General features: G+C 43.9%; 3 protein-coding genes and 1 long non-coding RNA gene across 4 annotated transcripts; 2 read left to right on the plus strand and 2 right to left on the minus strand.

Moving 5' to 3' along the window:
* Positions 1–2,738: 2,738 nt before the first annotated feature.
* Positions 2,739–6,613, plus strand: atp5mg (ATP synthase membrane subunit g). Its single transcript, XM_085174068.1, has 3 exons — positions 2,739–2,900; positions 3,261–3,421; positions 6,258–6,613. The coding sequence occupies exons 1-3, from the start codon at positions 2,849–2,851 to the stop codon at positions 6,354–6,356; spliced, it is 312 nt and encodes a 103-aa protein (XP_085030194.1). The 5' UTR covers positions 2,739–2,848; the 3' UTR covers positions 6,357–6,613.
* On the minus strand, positions 2,791–5,236 carry LOC146509446 (uncharacterized). The gene is made up of 2 exons (XR_014876380.1): positions 4,816–5,236; positions 2,791–4,105 (listed from the first exon to the last, which is right to left on the minus strand). It is a non-coding gene; the product is annotated as an uncharacterized LOC146509446 (long non-coding RNA).
* A 516-nt stretch (positions 6,614–7,129) lies between the features above and the next one.
* On the minus strand, positions 7,130–12,207 carry ftr82 (finTRIM family, member 82). The gene is made up of 7 exons (XM_085174050.1): positions 11,490–12,207; positions 10,303–10,398; positions 9,960–10,193; positions 9,554–9,713; positions 9,420–9,476; positions 9,168–9,230; positions 7,130–8,342 (listed from the first exon to the last, which is right to left on the minus strand). The coding sequence occupies exons 1-7, from the start codon at positions 12,078–12,080 to the stop codon at positions 7,822–7,824; spliced, it is 1,722 nt and encodes a 573-aa protein (XP_085030176.1). The 5' UTR covers positions 12,081–12,207; the 3' UTR covers positions 7,130–7,821.
* Positions 12,208–16,824: 4,617 nt separating this feature from the next.
* On the plus strand, positions 16,825–21,424 carry ftr83 (finTRIM family, member 83). The gene is made up of 7 exons (XM_085174049.1): positions 16,825–17,499; positions 17,809–17,904; positions 18,060–18,293; positions 18,397–18,556; positions 18,704–18,766; positions 19,089–19,157; positions 20,863–21,424. Exons 1-7 carry the CDS (start codon positions 16,924–16,926, stop codon positions 21,387–21,389), a joined length of 1,725 nt encoding a protein of 574 aa, XP_085030175.1. The 5' UTR covers positions 16,825–16,923; the 3' UTR covers positions 21,390–21,424.
* Positions 21,425–22,644: the final 1,220 nt, after the last annotated feature.

Raw genomic sequence — 22,644 nt, forward strand, 5'->3', positions numbered from 1 at the left:
CTGCGTCACCTCTTACAGTTTTCCTGTAATCTGAGGTCAAAGATTATTTAGAGTACAGTACAGTAAATTGTGTTAAGTTTACTATCAATTTTCTCAAAAACTGTACAGTAATTTTTGCTGTGGATCACAGGGTGCAGAGTGGAGATGGCCTAGATTCAGAATCCAGTGAAATATCTGCGTCACCTCTTACAGTTTTCCTGTAATCTGAGGTCAAAGATGAGGATATTAAAATTACAGTAGAGTAAATTGTGCAAAGTTTACTATCAATTTTCTCAAAAACCGTACAGTAATTTTTGCTGTGGATGACAGGGTGCAGAGTGGGGGTCACCCAGAGATGTGATCACAGGGTACAGAGTGGAGATGGCCAAGATTCAGAATCCAGTGAAATATCTGCGTCACCTCTTACAGTTTTCCTGTAATCTGAGGTCAAAGATGAGGATATTAAAATTACAGTAGAGTAAATTGTGCAAAGTTTACTATCAATTTTCTCAAAAACTGTACAGTAATTTTTGCTGTGGATCACAGGGTGCAGAGTGGAGATGGCCTAGATTCAGAATCCAGTGAAATATCTGCGTCACCTCTTACAGTTTTCCTGTAATCTGAGGTCAAAGATGAGGATATTAAAATTACAGTAGAGTAAATTGCGTGAAGTTTACGATCAATTTTCTGGAAAACCGTACAGTAATTTTTGCTGTGGATGACAGGGTGAAGAGTGGGGGTCACCCAGAGTCATAATCCAGTGAAATATCTGTGTCACCTCTTACAGTTTTCCTGTAATCTGAGGTCAAAGATGAGGAGATTAAAATTACAGTAGAGTAAATTGCGTGAAGTTTACAATCAATTTTCTGGAAAACCGTACAGTATTTTTTGCTGTGGATCACATGTTGAAGAGTGGGGGTCACCCAGAGTCAGAATCCAGTGAAATATCTGCGTCACCTCTTACAGTTTTCCTGTAATCTGAGGTCAAAGATTAGGATATTTGGAGTACAGTACAGTAAATTGTGCAAAGTTTACTATCAATTTACTATCAAGCTCTCTCTCTTCATATATGTGTGTGTTTCTCTGGTGAAATTCAGTATGGTTCCAACAAGTTTTATGTTAATGTACAATCCATAATATGTTTTATGTGTGTGTGTGGGAGGGGGTGGGGGGCAGAGGGAGTGTTCGCCCAGGGCGCCAAACAGGCTAGGACCGCCACTGCTAAGAGATGAAGTTCGTGTGGTTGTCATGTTAATCCTGGGGTCTGGTTCCATATTGTGTTTAACTCCTGGCTTTGCCACTGCATCCACACTGTAATAAAATAAGCTCCACAGTTACAAACAGCTGTAGTTTATGGCTGTAATAAGACATTCAGCCACAAGTTTGTGATGTGCAATGGATTTCCCTGAATCCATTAAAAACTATTGTTTCCATAATGTGTCTAAAATCATGCATCACCCCGTGTGTTTGCCTGTGTTCTGTGATCACTACATGGCCTACTTGATTTTAACTGGTATCCAGGTTGCGTGATGTCAAATTGTCCACAAAGATCTTCAGGTTAGAGTTGGCGAGCGGTGCGTCCTGTAGGTCAGGTCTGCTGGCTGCTATAAAATCATGTGGTTAACCATCTGCTGCTGTGGGTTTAACACAGTCTACACAGAGTCTACTAAAAAGTCAACCTGTTGTCCTAATGTGGCAGGTCTATGTCAGCTGTGGATGAACTCAGCATTTGGTAGCAAGTTTTTCTTTTTTAACAGCGATGAGTGATATGGCCATGTTTATGAGTGTTAGCTGCTCTCATTGCATGTGTGTGTGTTAGTAGGTGGGTTAATGCATTCTGTCTGTCTGCTGTCTGCCTCTCCTGCAGTCCTGCAGCAGTTCATGGTTGTGAGATGTACATTGTCAGCAGTAGGCCTACTCAGTACTTTATATGGCCCCACCTGTTTGTATGCATGGCTAACAATGCCAGAGCTCCTAAAAAGACGATGGTTGGATGTCCCGGAGGATCTCCTGGCAGACCTGGACCGGGGCATGCTCCATGCCAGCTGGTGGAGGTAATGCAACATTTCATTATTTACCAACCGCGAATAAAAGCTGGCAAGAAGAAGGAAGACCGTAGCCAGCCATATATTAATCAGTATTACAGTTATGTCAAAATCTACACATCAGCCAACCAAAGCGGGATAGCATTTACTGTTCCTGAATTTAATATCAAAGTAAGGAAAAGGACCAGTGATGGTTTGCCAGTATACACTGATAAACCATCACTGCCAGTATACACTGATAAACCAGTGTATACTGGCAAAGGTTTTACAAAATCCAAAGGAAAACAGGAGAAATGAGAAGCACAGGAAAGAACAGGAGAGAGGCGAAGGTTATATCTCAACTTAGATTTGGACACATTGGTCTGAATAACACGTTGCTTTTAATAGAGAAACACCGTACAGGGAGTGTGACTGCAGTAGAGAACAGGAAACAATAGAACATGTTTTAATGCATTGTCAGAAATATGATGCTGAACGAAGACAACTGATCAAAAAGCTTGAAAGTCAAACTGGTTGATTTATTTCGTAAGAATTCGAGAAGTGAAAGTTATATGGTCATATTTTGGTTTTTAAGTCAGACTCATTTGTTCGGGAGGATTTGTTGTTGTTTTTTTTATTTCAGTCCACACTCCTCACCACTTGGTGGCGGTAATGCACCATTTTGCTGTTTGCCAACCGCCAATAAACAATATAAAGAAGAAGACTCCTGACGGTTTCTCTTCAGGCAGTTGTGTGGTCAACTGCAGTCGGGGGTCCTTCTATTGGAGGTGACATTCAGTCGGCTAGCAGAGACGGGGAATAGTTAACATCACAAACGCCTCAAAATGGCACAGGCAGTGCAGAAGTTGGTTGCTAAAGTACCCACCCTGGTTAACGGTAAGCTAGTCTGTTATTTGGACGGGTCCATTAGTGGAGGCTGAGGTAGGCAGCTTTCTCCTCGGTGAGAAGACTTCCGTAGGCCGACGCTGTCAGCGACACTGTGACCCGGGCGTCAGTTGAATGAAGCAGGTGTAACGTTAACTGACGCTTTCAGACGTAGAAGGCCTTTGACGTTGATATGCGGTGTTTTTGTTGTTTTGTTGTGTTGTGGATAAGCAGGTGCATCGGTTTATTTGGTTTGCTCTCAGCAAACACAATCCGCCTAGCTGATGCTAACGCTACCTGCTAACATCCCAGAAGCTCTGCAGCTAGGATGGCGACTCGATAGCAGCATTTAATTTTCTCTCTTTCTTTCAGCCGCTGTCACCTACTCCAAACCTCGCCTGGCAAACTTTTGGTACTATGCTCGTGTTGAACTTGTCCCACCTTCCCCCGCTGAAATCCCTAAAGCCATCGAGGGGGCCACAAACATCATCAAGGGGTTCCAGACGGGACGTCTCGGTCAAACCACAGTGAAGGTACGCTTAGTAATCTAAGACACAGGTCATTGTTGTTTATGTGAAAACAACAACAAAAACACGTCCACGTCTTTTTTAAATCTGCGGCCGTGGTCGTGCATCTTAACCACAGGCAGATGTCACATTATTGTACTTTACATCGTCTCAGGTCTGTCATCTCCTGGATTCATTAACAAACCAGTAGCTGTAGGACATTATAAAATAAGGACACATTTCTAGCTTCTGATAGTAAAGAAAACCTCTTTGAGACTGTGGGCAAATTGTTGTTGTCTTAAGAAAATATTCAGGATTATTATGAAAGCTGTGGTTGTACACACAGTAATGCACTGGTGTGCGTGTGTACATGGATGAGGACAAACTTGACAGTTTTTAACACAGCCTTTAGTCGTTTGTTGTTTTATCTCTCACACGTCTCCTGAGCAAATCCAGCCAATTCTTCTTTAGCAGATCTCTCAAGCTTCTCCAGATGTAATGGATTTCAGTTCAGCCTCAGATTTTCAGTAGCATTCACGTTAGGCCAGTCAGTAATGTTCACTTTGGTCTTCAGGGGAAAATCCTTCACCATGAGCAACGTGTGTTTTGGGTCGTAGTCCTGTTGGAAGAAGAAGCAGCAGAGACGTAAAGTTTTGCTGCCGACTACTTTTCTTTCAAAATCGTAACATATCCGTCTTTCTTCATGATTCCCTCCACAAAAACGGCAAAACACAGACTTAACAATGTGGTGTATGCTGTACAGTGCAGCGAGGAATGCCCAGACCTCTACATTGGAGAGACCAAACAGCCACTTCACAAGCGCATGGCACAACACAGAAGAGCCACCTCCACAGGACAAGACTCAGCTGTCCATCTGCATCTTAAGGATAAAGGACACTCTTTCGAGGATGCCAATGTTCACATTTTGGACAGAGAGGACAGATGGTTTGAAAGAGGAGTGAAAGAAGCCATCTATGTCCACTGTGAGCGACCATCTTTGAACAGAGGCGGTGGTTTACGACACCAACTCTCTGCCATCTATAATCCAGTTTTGAGATCCCTTCCCAGACGCCTTAACGCCCACTCACACCCTGGGCCATCTGACCTCAGGAATTCGCATGATAAGGTGGGGCCAGGTTTCACAATGAACTCACCCGAAACTCTGGCTGATTGGGACCCACACCCAGTTCCACACCTTGGCTCAGGCGATTAGAGGATCATCAGGGGGTCCTTTTGTCCCTCTGCGGGGGGACACTCCCACTAGGTTTATATCTGGGACTCTCCACCATTTGACCTTAGAACTGAAGAAGCTTCTCGGATGAGAGGTGAAACGTCTTCAAGTAACTTAAAGAAGTCCAGACGCTTTTCTTTGCAAGCTCCTTTGACTACGATGACCTGGATGACTGAGAACCTTCACAGACATCCACAATGAGAAGATTTCCATCCCCACAGAATAATACTCCCACCAACATGCTTCACTGTGGGGACGGTGTTCTTGGGTTGTACACCTCTGCTGTCTTTCTCCAAACATCAGCAGCTTGTCTGTAACCATAGTATCGTCTCATCTGACCAAAAGACATGGTACAGTATGCATAATCTCCTCCAGGTTGTCTTTAGTATTCTTCAGTCTGGCTTGAAGTGTCTCTTCTGCAGAAGTGGCGTTTTGGTCAAAGTGCGCTCCCGTGCAGGGTTTCAGTGATTGCACTACAATTCCAGACTTGGCTACATCATTAACTTGTGTCCTGGCAGTCGTTCTGTGGTCTTGAGACTCTTCTTACCTGGAAATCTTTTGCTTCCTACCTGTGACAGGCTTATAACTTGTTGATAAGACTTCTCAGTTGCTCTGTAATGCTGTGAGAACTTGGCATGTGTTTAACGCTGAGCGTTACAGAGTTCATTCAATGCACAGCAGTAGTTTGTGCTGTGGCTAAATGAAAAGTTCCCTTTTTCAGGAGGAGGATGGTAATAAGTCTGCTATCGTGTGCAAATAGTAATAATTACTGTTTTCTAAAGAGAAGTGGTGTTTAGAAACGCCTTCATCTGTTTTTAAAATAGAAAGAAAAAGCACCTGGGATGTGATGCTATATTATTGATCAATGTGTGTCGTACAGGAAATGTTAATTCAGTATTTCATTAGCGAGTTCCTTCATCATATTAGTAATTACTGACAGAAATGGATCAAATTATGAATTAATCTGTGAAATACATCTTTTTTTGAGGCGACTGAGGTCCTTCAACATCTGCCAGAAAATGCTTTTTTTTTTTTTTTAGAAAAGGATTTTCTATGAGTCTGTTGTGGCCAGTGCGATCCTCTACGCTGTTGCATGCTGGGGCAGCAGGCTGAGGGTCGCAGATGCCAACAGACTCGATAAACTGATCCGTAAGGCCTGTAATGTTGTGGGGATGGAGCTGGACTCCCTCAAGGTGGTGTCGGAGAGGTGGATGCTGTCCAAGATAATGTTGGATAACACCTCCCACCCACTCCATGACATGCTGGTCAGTCACAGCTCGTTCAGTGAGAGACTGAGATCACCGCAAAGTACCACTGAACGAAACAGGAAATCATTCCTGCCTGTGGCTCCCTGTACTGCTGCAGCTACACATGTTTCTTTTTCAGCTATTTATTAATAAGTGACTTTTATATGTATGTATAGATAGATAGATAGTGCTATTCTTAGTTAGTGTATTGTCTGTCTTGTTAATGTTTGTTTATAATGGAGCACTGTAACAAAAAATAATTTCCCCTAGGGATCAATAAAGTATTCTGATTGTGAAACCTGTAATTATGCAGAGCAGCAAATAAAATGTTTTTGAATTTCAGGTTTTGTGTGAATTCTAATCCTGTGTCCTTGCTTCCTCACAGGATGCTTTGAGGAACGGGCTGGTGGCCACCGAGGTGCTGATGTGGTTCTACATTGGAGAGTGCATTGGCAAAGGAGGCCTCGTGGGCTACAATGTCTAAATTTTGGACTTTAAAGCATTTTTTTTTCTTTTGAGCATTGTATGCTCAACCTACTCTATGAAATATGGGAACCAGTAAAGCTGTTGTGTTAAAAAATCTGTTTTTGACTCATTAATTGAACCTTAATATTGAATGAATCTGCAGGTTTACTACAAAATGTTTTCCTCTGCTCAAAGCTGAGTTGAACGTCATCGTTCCTGTTGCTGTCAGTAGGATTGTGATAAAACTACCAACATGAAATCATGTGTTGTACTATAACTATGCTGCTGTAGTTAAGTGCTGCAAAATACTTAACTACAGCAAATAAGTACTGATCTGCTAAATGTGAACAATCAATGAGCTTTCCACTGCCAAACATTCATGCAGACACTCTCTGATGGATGCATCAGGGGCAGCTCACGGTCCAAGTGGACTGGATCATGTTCCACACGGGAGACGAGCTGTGCTGCTGCACTTTAAAGGACTGCGTTTAAACTGGGCTCTGTTGTATTTTCTGATGGTATGGTGGATTTTTAACATCAACTCTGAGCAGAATCGTGTCACTGATAGGCTGAGGCCTTGTTTTCTCTTACGGTTTAGTTCTTACATTCAACCAGCAGAGGGCGCTGTTTCAATACTGCACAGCTCCCTCTGTGTAGATTTCAAAGGAGGATGTGGAACATACTGCTAGTATTCAACATAACACACCATTTCTAATCCAGTAATGTATTTACATTTGGTGATCCTGTCTCATTTGGTCCAGTTCTGCACACGGCTCACGAGACAAAGCTCTGTTCATTTATGAGTTCTTTATTTAAATCGATGTTGTTACAAAACAATTCTCTTTGATAGCAATTATACTCTGGCTGCCCATTATCTAAGTAAACATACACAAAATTAAATAAGGGTTAGTTAGAAAAACTCATGTGACGACCTTTAGATAATATCACAACACGACCAGATGAAATGACAGCATCCTTGGAACAGTAGTGAAATTATAACAATGCACCTTCATAGACACACCTTCATAGTCATACCTGTCGTAGGAGTGCAATTTTAAAAAGAATGATTCAATAACAATAGTGAACAACGTAATGACATCACAAAACTGACATTGTTAACTTTGGGTAAATCTGTAGATGCAAATTATCAGATAAAATGTTTAAAAGTATCATATTATCCAGCACATATCATCAGACGCCAAACAGGATAACACTTCTCTTCTCTTGTGTGACTATGCAGGAGTTGTGTATTTCAATAATACATATATATATTTGTTAAACTGCCATGAGAATATGATTTGACAGCTACATTCAAAGCTTAATACATGTGGTGTCAAAAAAAGTGTAAAGACATGTGGAAGAAGCATCATAAACCTTAAAAAATAAGCTGTGAGACATTTTTATAATGGTTGCAAAAATAGATATTCCAAAAGCACTGGTGTATATTCGCAGAAATCTTTTTAAAACAGCTCAAATGTCAGCGTTCACTTGACGTTGCAGATCCTGACTGACGTTCCGACTCCAAAGCCCGGATAGAGGGGCTCGACAAATCTAGTCTCAAACCTGTGCAGGAGGGTCATGGTGTTGCCTATGCTGTAAAACGCCAACACCCCTGCAGTGTGATCCAGGTACACGCCTATCCGCGGGGAGTGAGGGCCGTGGGCGGGCTTGTCCACGCGGTTGTGCCACGCTGAGTAGCCGGAGTCAGAACAAAGCAGACTCCAGGATTTGTCGTTGTAGCCCAGCAGACAGAGCGAACCTTTGCCCTTTCGACTGATGCTCTTATAAGCCACTCCGATGGAGAACTCCCCGCTCCACTCGATCTCCCAGTAGTAGCGGCCTCCAGATAGAGCTTCTCGGCACAGCACCTGGGCAAAGCTATCGAACCTCTCTGAGTTGTCTCCGTAGGACTGCAGCTCCCTGGTGCGGATAACTTTCCTGCTGTTCTCAGAGATGCAAAGCTCCTTGTAGGCCGTGTTGTGATCTAATTTCAGTTGGCAGAAGTCTGAAGAAGGAAAGACAACGTTGTTTACACGGTTTTGAACTGGATTCAATGTCGAGTTTTTAAAAGTTGAGCCTAATGTAGCTGTTTTACTGCAGAACAGAGCAGTGATCCTCAAATGGATGTGAGGTGCACCTCTGAAATATCTATGCTATACATGAATTTAATAAAAACCAGTCATAGAATTCCTGAAACAGACTTAAATCCAGTAAAAATGCAGTTTTTACAAAGTGTTTGTCAGTTACAGATTTATTGTTTCATAACCTGCACGTTGATACACAGCGCTGTCCTGCTGCGTTTTAGTCACATGTTCTTTGTTGCTTTGAAGCTGTTTAGCTCAGAACAACAGTGCTGCCTTATACTATAACTCATAGGTGTCAAACTCTGGCGAAGCCATACCAAATTACTATCAGAGCTGGCCTACTGGTATTATACAGCTAATATATATATTGTTTAGTATTAAGCTTTGCTTGTTCCATATTCAGTTTTTCAGCAAAATGTGTCCATAAGAAAAGATTCATTCTTATATCTGGAGGAATAAATATATTTCAATAAATATTAACGTTAGCCCGCGACTTTGTTCCAGTTTTGAATTTTCACTGTGTATTTGAGTTTGACACCCCTGCTATAACTAATACGAGAGAAATGATTGAGGATATTAACGTCCAGCAGGAGACTTCTGCGCCATAAAAAAGTCAGTGAGTGAAACACATTTTCCTGAGACGTCGTGGAGCAGAAGTAAAGCAGCACGCTGCAGTAATATACAACCTGTCAAACTGAAAAAGTAGAAAATGAATACTTGAGTACGTCATGTTCAGAACAACTTACATTTCAGAAAATCTGCTCTGGTCTTTGGCTCTGGGGGAGTGTTGTCCACGGTCATTTCTTTGCCTGCACATGAAACATCTCTTTGTCAGGTCAAGGTGAACTTCACGCGCCCACACAAATGCCTGTAATTCTCTGGCTGCTGTGGTTTGGAGTGGTTTTTAACTCGGGAACATATTCTGACAGCCTTTTTGTCCTCAACCACATGGATAATAATTAACCTCTTGCAGTTATAAATTGCTGTAGGAGCCTCACCTCTGCTCCTTCTGTCCAACGTTCGACTCTCTGTAGTGTAAACCGGGACCTCATTCACTGTAAAGCAGAACACACATGATTAGAAACCTGGAAGTTTTACTCTGTGTTCAACATTACGTTTGTGCTGCTCACACCTGACTTGGAAATCCTGAGCAGCTCCTCTCTGCCGAACTCCTCGAGGCGCTCCTTAATCTCGGCCACAGCTTTCCTGACAGCCGCGAAGGAGAAGTCGGGGTTCACGCTCACTCTGGGTATGAAGCCGTCATCAGTGGGGGTGCAGAGGTAGTTGAAGTTCTAGTGCAAACATGAGAGCCAATGAGAAATGTGAGGTAGTGTCACATGGACGGTGACACGCGGGTGCCTGGGTTCTTAATACTGTGAGTGTTATATTATGGAAATGTATTGATCTGCCCAATTTTTTAAAAAGGGCTCAATATTTCTTCACGGTGTCATCGTTAATCACTCATTAATAAGTATCCTATTACCTGATACAACAGCTAACCTTAATGTCAGCTGTTGACAGCTTCTGCTGCGTGTTACCTGCAGGAAGTGGATGTGGTCCTCAGTGCTGTACAGCTGCTTGAGGCCAGACTCTTTTTTCTTCAGCTCATCGATCTCTTGTTCCAGACGCTCGATCAAAGCCTCGGATTGGCTGAAAGCAGCCTTCTCATTGATCCCAATCAGCTTGCTCACCTCTGACCTCATCCTCTCAATGGAGCGTATCATATCCTCAAACATCTTCTGGCTCTCCACCATGGCTCTGTGCGCTGAGTTCTGGGCAAAGCAAGCAGGAAGTCATCGTTTTACAGCCTGATCGTCATCAGCTGAACGAAACAATCTTGGGAGACTGATCTTTGTGTAGAAACTGTTGTTGAGGCCTTACCTTGAGAGAATCCACCGCAGTCTTGAGCTCCTCCAGCTCCTTCACCCTCTCCTGACATTTTTGTTTAATCTCAGCTTGGGAGACTCCCAAAAGTTTCTGCAGAATTAAGGAGTATTACAGAGATATGCGTTTTAATAATGTCCCAACCCTTTGTGCTCATGCTGGCAGCTAAACTGGCTTTAAGATTCCTACCATGTAAAATGCAGCTGAATGTTGTGTTTTTATAAAAGTTATCCCAAATGTAAAGCTGCAAACATTCTTTCTCATCACGCAGTATCTGGCGTGGCCCTGTGGCGTCCTTAATACGCCGCTCTCAAAGATCTTCTTAATACGTCCCGCTTTTATCTCAGAGGGAGAGGGAAAATCTTTGGAGGAATTCTGGCCATGTCAGGAATGTGAATCTACCAGCGTCTGACTTTTAAAGAGACGTTTCAAGGTGCACGCAGCGCTGACATGCAGAATAGAAAGCTTCTAATTCAGCTTTTACTCGAGCCCACCGACCCATTCTTCAAGATAAGCTTGAGGAATGTGGGGAATCTAGGGAGGGGGGATCAACAGAGAGGGGGAGGGGAGACAGAGCGGGAGATGGAGTGAGACGTGTTGGACTCAGGTTGTAAATCTTTAGATGAGAGAAACCAGACTCCGCGCGATGTGAAGCCAACAGTGGCACAGAGCTCGTTTAGCCTGCATTAGCTGTAAAACACTCCCTGATTACTCACACAGCTGCTACATTACAGTATCTACTGACATTCATGTCTAACCCACAGTGTGTTACAGGCAAAGTGAGTCACTTGAATGCACATTGCTCACAGAGATTGAATGTAGGTGTAGAGCCTGCACTCCCTGACATTCCTGCAGCGCTGCACGCTCACTCCCACAGGTGGGAACCAGCGCAGCAGAAAGAAGGCTGCACTTTCTGTGTGTTTATCCCACAGCTGGGATAAAGCCGCTTTCACCGCCTGTAAGACACGCCTCCGGCCAGTGTCCAGCTAATCACAGGGCTGGATTTGATTTGGCGGCTGTGAACGCTCGCCAGGGTCGCTGATAGCCTCGGTGAAATGGGTCAAAGTACAATCACCAGTTCAGGGGAAGGAATTGAGAAAAACAGCCTGTTTGCTTTAGCTCAAGTTATTCCAGAGAGGATGTGCTCCTCACCTATCAAAGACAACATTCAGAGTTGTTCTTACCTGCTTCTCGCCCCTCTCTGCCTCAGCAGACACGATGTCGTGGCCCCGGTGCTCGCTGACTGTGCAGATGGCACAGATACACATTTGATCTGTGCGACAGAAGAGCTCCAGGGACTTCTGGTGCTGCGGGCAGATCTTCCTGTCCAAGTTCCCTAACTCGTCCACGAGCTTGTGCCTCTTGAACGTGGTCGATTCATAGTGTGGCTTCAAGTGCTTTTCGCAGTAGGACGCCAGGCAGTTGAGGCAGGACTTGACAGCCTTTAATTTCTTCCCGATGCAAAAGTCACAGGGCACGTCGTTTGATCCGGCAAAGACGCTCCCCTGGGACGTGCTGAGGTTGAGGTTCAGACCGCTCTTCTTGATCTTCTCTGCCACCATGCTCAGAGTGGCGTTGGGCCTGAGTACAGGCCTCTGGGTGAATGTGATCTTACACTGGGGACAAATGTAAATCCCTGTGTAGTCGGCTTCGTTCCAGTAGCCACTGATGCAGTCCATGCAGAAGCTGTGGCCGCAGGGGATCGCCACAGGGTCCCTCAGCAGGCTCTGACACAGAGAGCAGCTGAAGTAGTCTGGAGAGGTGTGATCAGCCATTGTGGTGGTCAGCCCTGGAGAAACAGTCAGGGAGAATGCCAAGAGGAGATAGGGATTTCGTCGAGTGTGCCTGTAAGCCCGCCCTCGAGAGTGTGGTACAGCCTCAGAGACAGGACCTACTTGTATTTCTAAATTCCAAAAGGTTATTGATTGAAAGCAGGCAAGGCCCCGCCCCCGTCCTGTGAGTACATCAGCCCTGCCCAGTTCAGATAAGCAGGTTGAACGAGGGGGGAGAGGAAGAAAGAGCAAAGCAGAGAGAGAGCAGAGAGAATGAATGAAATGTAAAACACCAAAGTCGTGACAATAAATGTGCAAGAAAACGTTTCCATTTCCCTGCAGCTTCCTCTTCTCTCACTCGCATTTCTCATGTGGCTCATCTGCGGCTGAGCTGCGCACACACTTCTTGGCAGCTGCATTTCCACCTATTGTTGTCCCACAGAATCGCCATTGTCTTAAACCGGTTATAGTCCGACAAACATACATGCAGCCGAAGGTACTGAAGGAATTTCAGGGACCACCCAATAAACAAACACGGGGTTTGAGAATGACCTCAAACGTCTCTGCTCACATCTTTCGTCAGACAAACACATTTAAAAGTTGTGATATTTGTTCTGTGACTGGCCCGACTCGTCTGTTCACTCGTACGTTTATCTGCAGATATGCGGCTGGTTTCTGTTGTTCAGTGCTAAGAAAACATTCATGTGTCAAACATAAACGCACGGGTGCAAATACTCAACAGACGCATTCCTGTCGTGTCCAGGTGTTGTTGGGGGAGATGTCTCGCATAGTTGTGTACATATTTCACTCGAGTTACGTGGCGATGCAAAATGCCCCCTCATAGTTCCTGCACGTATTACTGTTTAGAACAAAGCAGGGGAAGAACTCCTGAGGTGAGCCGACTCTCTCCACAGCGTGAAGTGTCTGCTGACATCACGTTAGCATTTCAATTAGGCCTAATCTACTAACACTAGTGTCCAATTCACAGGCAGGTTTCCTGCTTGAAATTACACTGAAAGTACACATGTTAAAAAAAGAAATGCAAACACTCTTTGAACATTTGAAATTAGCTTCAAATAAATTGTGCAACGTATGTTTGCCTGATCTGCAATCACATGGCAAAGTAATCTTAAGCTTCTAAAAGGTACATTTGCTCCACCTTCAATTCATAGCTTGCATTACTTCATACACTCGGTAGTTTCACCTCTCCGTATTTGGTCAGGTTTCTGATAAGCCAGTTTTCCTTCCTTCCTCCAGAGTAAAGGGAGCATTGTGCTTACAGATTAACCACCTGCTTTTGGACAGCACAACTGCCAAAGGGAACAAATCTTTGAATCAAAGTTTTAACTGAGCGTGCTCGCTAGAAGAGTGAAAGCTTAACAGCACAAGTTTGGTCAAATGTATCCCGTGCTCTGAGGAATCTGAAGCATAACAGTGTTTCCAGTCAGTTTTATTAAGATTGGAGCAGACGCCCACTTTAAAGAGTGGCAGGCTTGTTATCAGGCTGTTTTCTCCAACAAAGCAGACCGAAACTCCGCAGTCATCCACAGTCATATATAGTCCAAGCTCAAGGGGAAAGGTCACCCTTTATTAAAGTGCAGCGAGCGTGGTTTCTTCAAGGTGAGCGCAGGAGAGCGCTCGCTGTTTGATCAAAGGAAACGAGTGAAATGAGAGCTTAAAAAGTGAAAATGCAGGAATCGCTCATCAGTGCATACACAAGATTTCAGTGAAAAAGACTGTTGCAAGATTCAAGAGAAATGTTGCTCGACAGGATGCATAACTCAGATAGGGATGATCCAAAACGTAGAACAGCGTTCAAAGTGTCTAACAGCTCAGAGCTGCATTCCCGTGTTTTTTCATGTGTTGTGGTAATGGTAAGGATGTAGAGTTAAAAAAGACAATGTGCATATCCTTTGTTATTGTTATGATATAAGTTTTTGGTTTGCTCGACAGTGAGTCCTGAAAAAAAGAAGGGAACGGTATCATATCCTCAAACATGCACACTAACGATCATTGTTAGGCACTATTTTAGTTCGTGATGCAGCTGAACTGTTTATAAGGTCGGGGAAACCTGCAGCGAGCATCAGCAGAACGTAACACTGGAGTCGGGGGATAAGGAGAGAGATGGTCTGTGGCCACCAGCAGCAAAGCCTCGTTGGTGTTGCCTCTTCAGTGAACCTGCCAAAGGACGTGCAACAGATTCACAATGGTTTATGCTCCCTGACCGGGCACACTGACATCCTCACAGCTGAACTTTGTGTTATGATGCTCGAGAGCCCTCTTTTTGAGCAACGCAGAAAAAACTGAATCACAAAATCAGAGAACTTTAAAAGAAGCTAAGATCTCAGCGCTCTCTGTTTCTACAGCCCTGTAGGGAGAGGTCGAGTCACATGGAAGGAATAAACTCTGACAGATGCTTATTTGACCTTTTTGCTCCGATAACTGTGTTTGCTGGAACTGGATAACAGGCGTATGAAAAAACTAAACTATGCACAGATGACAAAGTGAAATATCGCTCGTCTCGTAGCTCCAGACTGTTTTTCTCCTCCAAAAAATAAAACAAAGAATTTTTTTTGTTTTATGGAAACGAAATCAGAAAACAGAAAATCTGCCATCAGGACATACATGCTTTTTATCCGGTCGTTAAGTGATGACGTGACGAATCCTACTTCCGGGCCTAAAGTAGTCTGCGTTTAATATGGCTTTTGTGTTGTTAACATGTTTAATGTTTTGTATTTTCTTCTATTTAATGTCAAAAAGCTCCTAAAACAGTCAGTGATCACTGTTGACCTCCCTCGGCTTTTATTACCGCTAATCATTTATTTAAGCTCAGTTTTTAAAACCTTAGGATGTAACTACAGCCCAGCCCATGCAGCAGTATATGAATGACTAACCTCGTATTGTGGATGGATTATCTCAGTTGTTCTCCTGCTGAAGTTTGGTCCTTTTACAGCATCCTGCCATGCGATTACATTTGTTCCTGACCACCGAGAACACTCACGTTAACTTTTATCGAGTGGAAAAAAAGTTAGCTTGTTTATATTATGCTAACATAGCTGTGTCGCTAGCGGTCACGTAGCACATCATTATATACCAGCTAGCCAAACTTCAGTAACCCTACAAACGTCACTGCTGTTTAGTTTTCTGTCTTCACTTATGTTGGAAGTGATAACAGAGCTGTACGTTTTAATTTGTTTCCAAAACCCCGCAGTCAGGACATGCTATATTGTATTTAGATAGAAGCTAGCGAGCTAACTTCCTGCTAACTTCTAACTCCGTTAAATGTCATAAATTCCGTTTTCATGGATGCCTGGATGTTAAACTCAATTGTTACACCTGGTAGAGAAGAACGCTGATCATTTTATTAAAGATGAAAGACTTTAGACAGTTTTAAACTCTCAGTAATGACATAGTGATGTTTGATATATGGACGTGCAGCAGAGTTTAGGCCCAGACACGACTAGTGACGTCAGACGTAACGACCAGATGGCATCACTAGCAGTTCTATCGTCAGTTTAAAAGGGTGTGTTGCATGTCTCTGGCATGTAATCAGATTACAAACAGATGAGCAGTGTTACAGAACACAAGTTACAGACTGTCCTAAAATGATTCAGCATAAAATAAGAAATGAAATTAAAGAAATCCTATGAAAAGTATCTATTTAACTTTACCCTAAACTGACTGACTTTAAATAAGTTACGTTAACTGCAGAGAACAGTGATGGAAATCCTTTGAATGCCAGTGAACTTGAAATAAAATAAGTAACTTTTACAAACCAGAGATTGCATAAAGATATTTGTGATGTTTTTTCCAATATCAGTTCACAAAGTTTTGAATCATTTTCAGTGAGGAGTGTAACCACAGCCAGTGCAGTTTGGTCATACGTGTCAGCTGCAGTTACTGTTGTTCACAGCCGACCCTGTTTAGACCCCGCTGGCTCTCACACAAAGGAATCTTTTAAGCAGGCTTTCTTGGCCCTTCTGTTATCTCGGCTATCAAGTGTAGTTGCATTCCTATCTGACACTGAAACTCCATCTTGGCCGGGAGGCGTGTTCGCCATAAAGTAAAATATACAGAGGAAAGGATTTTGTGTGTGTGCAGAAGATGATACATTATTAAATACTTTAGCTTCTTATTGGTGGAAACGTTACAGTTGTATGTAACAGAAGCTCAGCTCATGAGAACTGCGGCATCCTGTCAGAGGAAATCAGTGGCAATGCAAAGTAAACACGGCTAATAATTAACTGGTCACAGGTGAAGTCAACTTTGCAGCACTTTAGCAAATCCAACAGACTGAATCTGACCGGAGCTCGCAGAACGGTTCATTTTACTCACTCGTTTACAGTTTATGCCATTTTATTTATTTTATTATTACACATCTTAGGATTCCCTGAGATGTGTAACACCTGTTTTATGGTTTTTCTTTCACTTCTGTTAAAAAACAAATAATGCTTTAGTTCCTATAAATATTACTTGGTATCCTTTGATTACACATCGTTGCTGCTCAAAATTTCCTATCTTAGTTTGGACCTTTTGTTTTTTTTTTACAGTGTCAAAATGTGATAAATGGAAACTACAACTCTTTGGATCAAATATTTTCAGATCGCACATATCATTCATTGTTTCAGCATTCTGCAACACATGCATCTACTCATTGTGTCCTTTTCTTCCTCCGCCCTTGTTTTACTGGTTTCGGCTTAACCTGTTTATCCTCCCTCTCTGTTTACTCTATATAAGTTGCACCCGCACTACCTGTGCAGTCACTTTGCCACAGTGCTGACACGAGTGAGGCTCTGACTTCACGTCATCTTCTCGGCGTTAGAGGGAAAAGAAGCAAACTGTCTCCATGTCGCTTGACCAAGACACCTGCTACCTTTGTAAGGAGTATCTCAGGGACCCTGTGTCCATCCCATGTGGCCACGTATTCTGCTCCATCTGCCTGAAGACATACTGGGATCATGCTGAACACACCGGCTCCTTCAACTGCCCGGAGTGCAGGGTTTCCTACAGCAAGAGGCCAACTCCGAGGCGCGTCGGAAGCTCAAGGCACTCCACGCTCCAACGCAACTCGGAGTCCTTTCCGCCTCCACCTCCATCCCCCGACTACAACGTCGCTGGACCCCAGGATGTAGGCTGTGACATCTGCGTTGGGAAGAAGCAGAAAGCCATCAAGTCCTGCCTGATGTGTCTGGCGCACTACTGCGAGAGGCACCTGAAGCCCCACTATGAGTCAGCCACCTTCAAGAGGCACAAGCTGGTGGATGAAATCGGCCACCTGGACAGGCAGATCTGCCCGCAGCATCAGAAGGGTCTGGAGCTGTTCTGTCGCACCGACCAGATGTGCATCTGCGTGCTGTGCACGGTGAAAGAACACAAGGGCCACGACATGGTGTCAGCTGAGCAGGAGAGATCTGAGGAGCAGGTAGGCAACACGCTCGTACCCGTCCTCCTTTGGTTCAATAATAACGCTAAAACGTGTGACAATAAGGGTCAAATATTCCTTATTAAAGCTGTAACACGGCGCACTGCAGCAGTTAAAGGGTGGGGAGCCGCAAACAATAGACGCCCATTCATGCAAACAAAGATAAAGGTCACCTTACCAGTGAACCTGGACTCCTGAACTTAAAAGCCAAACATTTAAGCTAATTTTTTTAGATGATTTAATATATTTGAGTTACTTTTACATAAAACTCTTGTCATAATAACCATCAATGTTTCAACTGTCTTATAGCAACGGCTGGGTGCCACCCAGGCTGAGATCCAGGAGAGGATTCACGATCGCCTGAAACAGATGGAGGAACTAAAACACGCGGTGGACTCTCTCAAGGTTTGTGCCACAATCACCGTCATTATCAGACCGATATGAGCACTCTGACCACTACAGGCTGAGCGGAAGCTAACAGCACTGACAGCACTGACAGCATTCCTTCTTCTAAGTGTGTCATCGTAAAAACCAGTGTGACTCCAATGTCTCCTGTGCAGAACTCAGCCCAGAGGGCGCTTCAGGAATGTGAGAAGATGTTTGGCGACATGATGCGCTCCATTGAGAGGATGCAGCAAGAGATGGCAAAGCTGATATCCTCCAACAAGCGGGCAGCACTCAACAACGCAGAGAGCCATCTGGAGCGTCTGACTCATGAGATCGCTGACCTGAAGGCGAGAGACAACGAGATCACGCAGCTGTCTCGCACCGAGGACCACATCCACTTCATCCAGGTAACTGGCAGCCGCCAGCGGCTCAGGAAGGCACGCTCATGAAGATAAAAATATAATCTGATGTAACAGAATCAGTGTTATTTAACTTTTATGTTGTTATTAGAGTTACCACATGCTGATAGCACAAACAGAGGCCGAGGAGCTGCCGTCGGTGAGCGTCAACCCGTACTTCTCCTTCGGCCCGGTGACCAAAGCGGTCTCTGAGCTGAAACAGCAACTGAATGAATCCAGCAACGACGAACTGGTTAAAGTCGCCAAGACAGGTGAGCGTGAAGACAGCAGTGACGTGTCGATGTTCACACAACAGATGCAGCAGGGAACCTGACTACTGCAGCGTGATGTTGCTTTAATCTCACTGTGTTGTTTCAAACATATGAAGATGACGACTGAACGTTTTTCTGTATTTGCAGTTAACAAAATGACCTTCTGTGAGCTGGAGGACTCCAAAAAGAAACAATATCAATCAATAAAAAGTGAGTCAGTCTTTCAAGAGCATCATTTCACAACTTGCTCATACACACAACAGTGAATGAGGGCGGAACAACATTAGCACAGAGTCAGACTTAGTCCCTAAAGATGTGGTGTTGAGTCATAAAGGTGTTTCATCATCTGGCCCTGTTTCCTCACTTCTTTCCACTCTCCTGTTAGATTGCTGTAGAAGGCGTTTGCCTGATCACTGATAGTGTGCCAGTGTGAACGAGAACATGACCTCCTGCACACATTTAGCTGTTCAGGTGCAGCACATTAAAAACTGCTGACACACAACTGTCTCATTTTCTGTGTTTCCTGTCACAGGTGACGAAGCTCCCGTGTACAAGTCTGTGCCGGTCAAGGAGCCTCAGTACAGGGAGGACTTCCTGAGATGTGAGTCTCTGCTCCACAGTTCACTGCTCTCTCTGCTCAGTTCACTGCATGACGCATGTTAGATGCTGACGAGGTTCTCTGTCAGACCCTGTGGCTGACCACGAAATCTGCTCTTAGAAGCTCCTGTTAGTCCTGCAGTGTTGACAGAGGCTGGGACTGATTCACTGCAAATATTGCACAGCTATGTCATTTTTACTTAAGCTGCATTTTAACCTCCTGCAACTCGAGCTCTTGTTTGGGATGCAGTTTTCATTTCTCCAAATTTTCTCGAAGCCAATAAGTTAAAAAAGAAGCATCACCTTTGAACAGAAAGGTTTTGTCCTCGATATAGAGACGGTGGGTTTGTTTCGCAGCATAACACAATATAGTTTTATGGTCATTATTAACAGAGTGTAAAATATTTATTTTGTAAGATGAAGTCTAAATGTAATGTTCCCATATGAGGACACATGAGGTCTCAGGAGGTTAATCCAGCTTTCAGCAGAAATCTTTGGGGCCTCTAAACTTTAGCGCTGGGAGAAACTGCAGAGTCATTGACGTCACAGCTGAAAAAGGTCTTTACTGGAATTCTGTTTGTGGTCAACAGCGTTGGTCAAGTTACTTGAAAAAAGTAATCAGTAACTAATTACTGATTACTTCCCCAAAAAAGTAATCCCGTTACTTTACTGATTACCTATTTTCAAAAGTAATTAATTACTTAGTTACTTTTTAAAAACACGATTTTACACTCAGTCTTTCAAATAGATGCAAGTAAAACACAGCAGAAAATAAATAAAGTCAAAGACTAGCGGTCCTGTTGCTCTATTTTCACCTGTAAAGCAGTAGTGGGGTAGGCGGAGGTTTACCCTGGTGCAGGTGTGCTGCGGTCAGTGGAAGAATCCGCGAGTTTCTCTGTGAGTTTCCCATTACGTCGTAGCTACTCGGTGCTTGTTTGGAAGTTTAGGGTTTTTTTCTCTGTAAAAAGAAGTTTTCTTCCCACGCACAACGGACACTAATGTTTTTGTCACTTTTTATGGAATCAAACTCAAAGTAAGGTCAGTACTTCCACGCTTTAAACGCTGCACGCTCATACTCTCTCTGGACTCGATATATGATCCATTGTTGATCTGCACACAGCTGTTGTCACGAACGTCGCACTCGCTTACGTCACTGTCATGAGACATTCTCGCAAAAAAAAATCACGGTTTTAGTAACGCAGTAACGCAGCGTTCCTACGGGAAAGTAACGGTAATCTAATTACTGTTTTTGCAATAGTAATCCCTTACTTTACTCGTTACTTTAAAAAAGTAATCTGATTACAACGCGTTACTGCCCATCTCTGGTGGTCAAACTCACAAACAGTGTTTGATACCTTTGGCATTCCAGATCATAGGCCGGGCAGATCTAGCCGAGGGCGTCGGGTGTCCCACCAGCTGTGACCTGCAGAGGTGGAGGTACACAGCAGTCAGGTGACTATTCAGCCAGAGGGTCTCTTGCTTTTCCTTCAAAGTGTGTTTTGCATAAGTTATTTAAACTTCTCCTGCAGTGAGTAGAAGTTTAACTGAGATGTTGGTGACGTTCTGCTGCTGCTTTGGAGTGGGGTGCTTCAGCTGCTGTAGGACAGATGCTTTGGCTCTATTTGCTTTCCTCATTTACGTTCATCCCAGACTGATTTAAGTTAAGCATTGTTGAGTAAACAATGAACTTCTCTTCCACCCATCTTTAGATGCTTGCCCGCTCACTCTGGACCAAAACACAGCCTACAGACAGCTTTACTTGTCACGAGGGAACAGAAAAGCTGCCCTCAAGAGAGACCCCCAGTCCTACCCCGACAGCCCCGCCAGGTTCGAGTCCCTGCCACAGGTCTTGTGTAAGGAGCCCCTCTCTGGAGGCACCTACTACTGGGAGGTAGACTGGAGTGGGGAGGGGGCTTCCATCGGCATCGCCTACAAAGGCATCAAGAGATCGGGCTACGGTGACAGCTGCCGCATCGGCTACAACCGCAAGTCGTGGAGCCTTTTCTGCTCTGATTCCAGCTACTCAGCCCGCCACAACAAGGACCAGCAAGAGGTCAGCGCGCCCTACTCCTCCCGCATCGGCGTTTTCCTGGATCACGCCGGGGGTACTCTCTCATTCTACTCTGTTGGGGAAACCATGTCTCTAATCCACCGCTTTAATGCCTCCTTTAGTGAACCTGTCTATCCAGGCTTCTGGGTTTGGTATGAGTCAGCCATTACCATTATCCAGCTGTGATTAAGTAACACATGTAAAAGATCAGTGGGTGTGGAGTGACGCAAAGCACTGCTGTTGTGAGAAAATATGCTTTTGTTTCCCCTTTTTTTCTGATATTAGATCGTTGTTTGTTTGCTATCCAACATGTGCTGATGGGGGAAACGATGCTCGATGAGCAAATATTCAGCAAATCAACATGTGTTCAGTGTAAAATCAGGTGTAGAAAGTCAATGAGCATTTACTCATTCAGAAATAATATAGTATATGCATATTTACACTATAAATCAAAATAATGAACCTTGTACAATGTGATGACCATTTGTGATATTTTGCTTTTTTTATCAAATAAACTTTTGGTAACAAGCATGAGCTGTGATGTGGATTTTTTCCTCTCGTTTCTTCTACGATGACGAGCTTCCTAACTCACTCTTCAAGCTAATCAGCTCTGAGCCAGGTCTGTAAGATCTTTAAAAGGCAGACATTTCCTGCCATTAGCAACATCACAGTGCAATTATTTAATAAGCAAATGTAAAATAGACCCAGCTTTGAGTGAGGATTGGGAGGAGATGGTGTGTTTGTGTGTGCTTAAAGCAGTGTTTTGAAAAGCAGCTGAGAGGTCATTAAGGAAGTCTACAGGAACAGGTGAGGTGTAACGGAGAGGTTTCTGTGCTTAAGACTCGTTCAGCTGAATGGAAGTATGACCAGTGTTGGGAAGGTTACTTTTAAAATGTATTCCATTACTACAGATTACATGCCCCAAAATGTATTCTGTAACGTATTCCGTTACGTTACTCAATGAGAGTAACGTATTCTGAATACTTTGGATTACTTAATATATTATCATGCTGTTTACAACTACATGAATGTTCTATTGCTGTGATTTATTACTGTTACTGAAGGTCCGCGGCTCCGAACCGTAGTAAAGGGACCTCTGGCTAATACGGTGGGTTCGTGTCGGCTCGTAGCTGAAAACTAGCTTTACTTGTTGTCTGGGTCAACTTTGCTAGCAGAGACAGAGAGAGGCGTTGAAAGGCTGCTCCAACAGAACTTATTGTTTCAGAGGAAAACACGAACACGGTGTATAGTCGAGTCTTAGAGCTATACCTGTAGCATTCTGCCTATTAGCTTAGCACAACAACAAAATGGCGCTCTCTCACCCAGGAAACGCGCAGAGAGAGAGGTCACCCTGTAACCATGGCAACCGTAACGCTGCCTGGAATAACAGAACGTAGCTGTCAAACAAAACCCAAACAGTCCTGACCCGCCACAATATGAA

The sequence above is a fragment of the Neolamprologus multifasciatus genome, chromosome 10, assembly GCF_963576455.1.
Source record: "Neolamprologus multifasciatus chromosome 10, fNeoMul1.2, whole genome shotgun sequence".
Lineage (NCBI taxonomy): Eukaryota > Metazoa > Chordata > Actinopteri > Cichliformes > Cichlidae > Neolamprologus > Neolamprologus multifasciatus.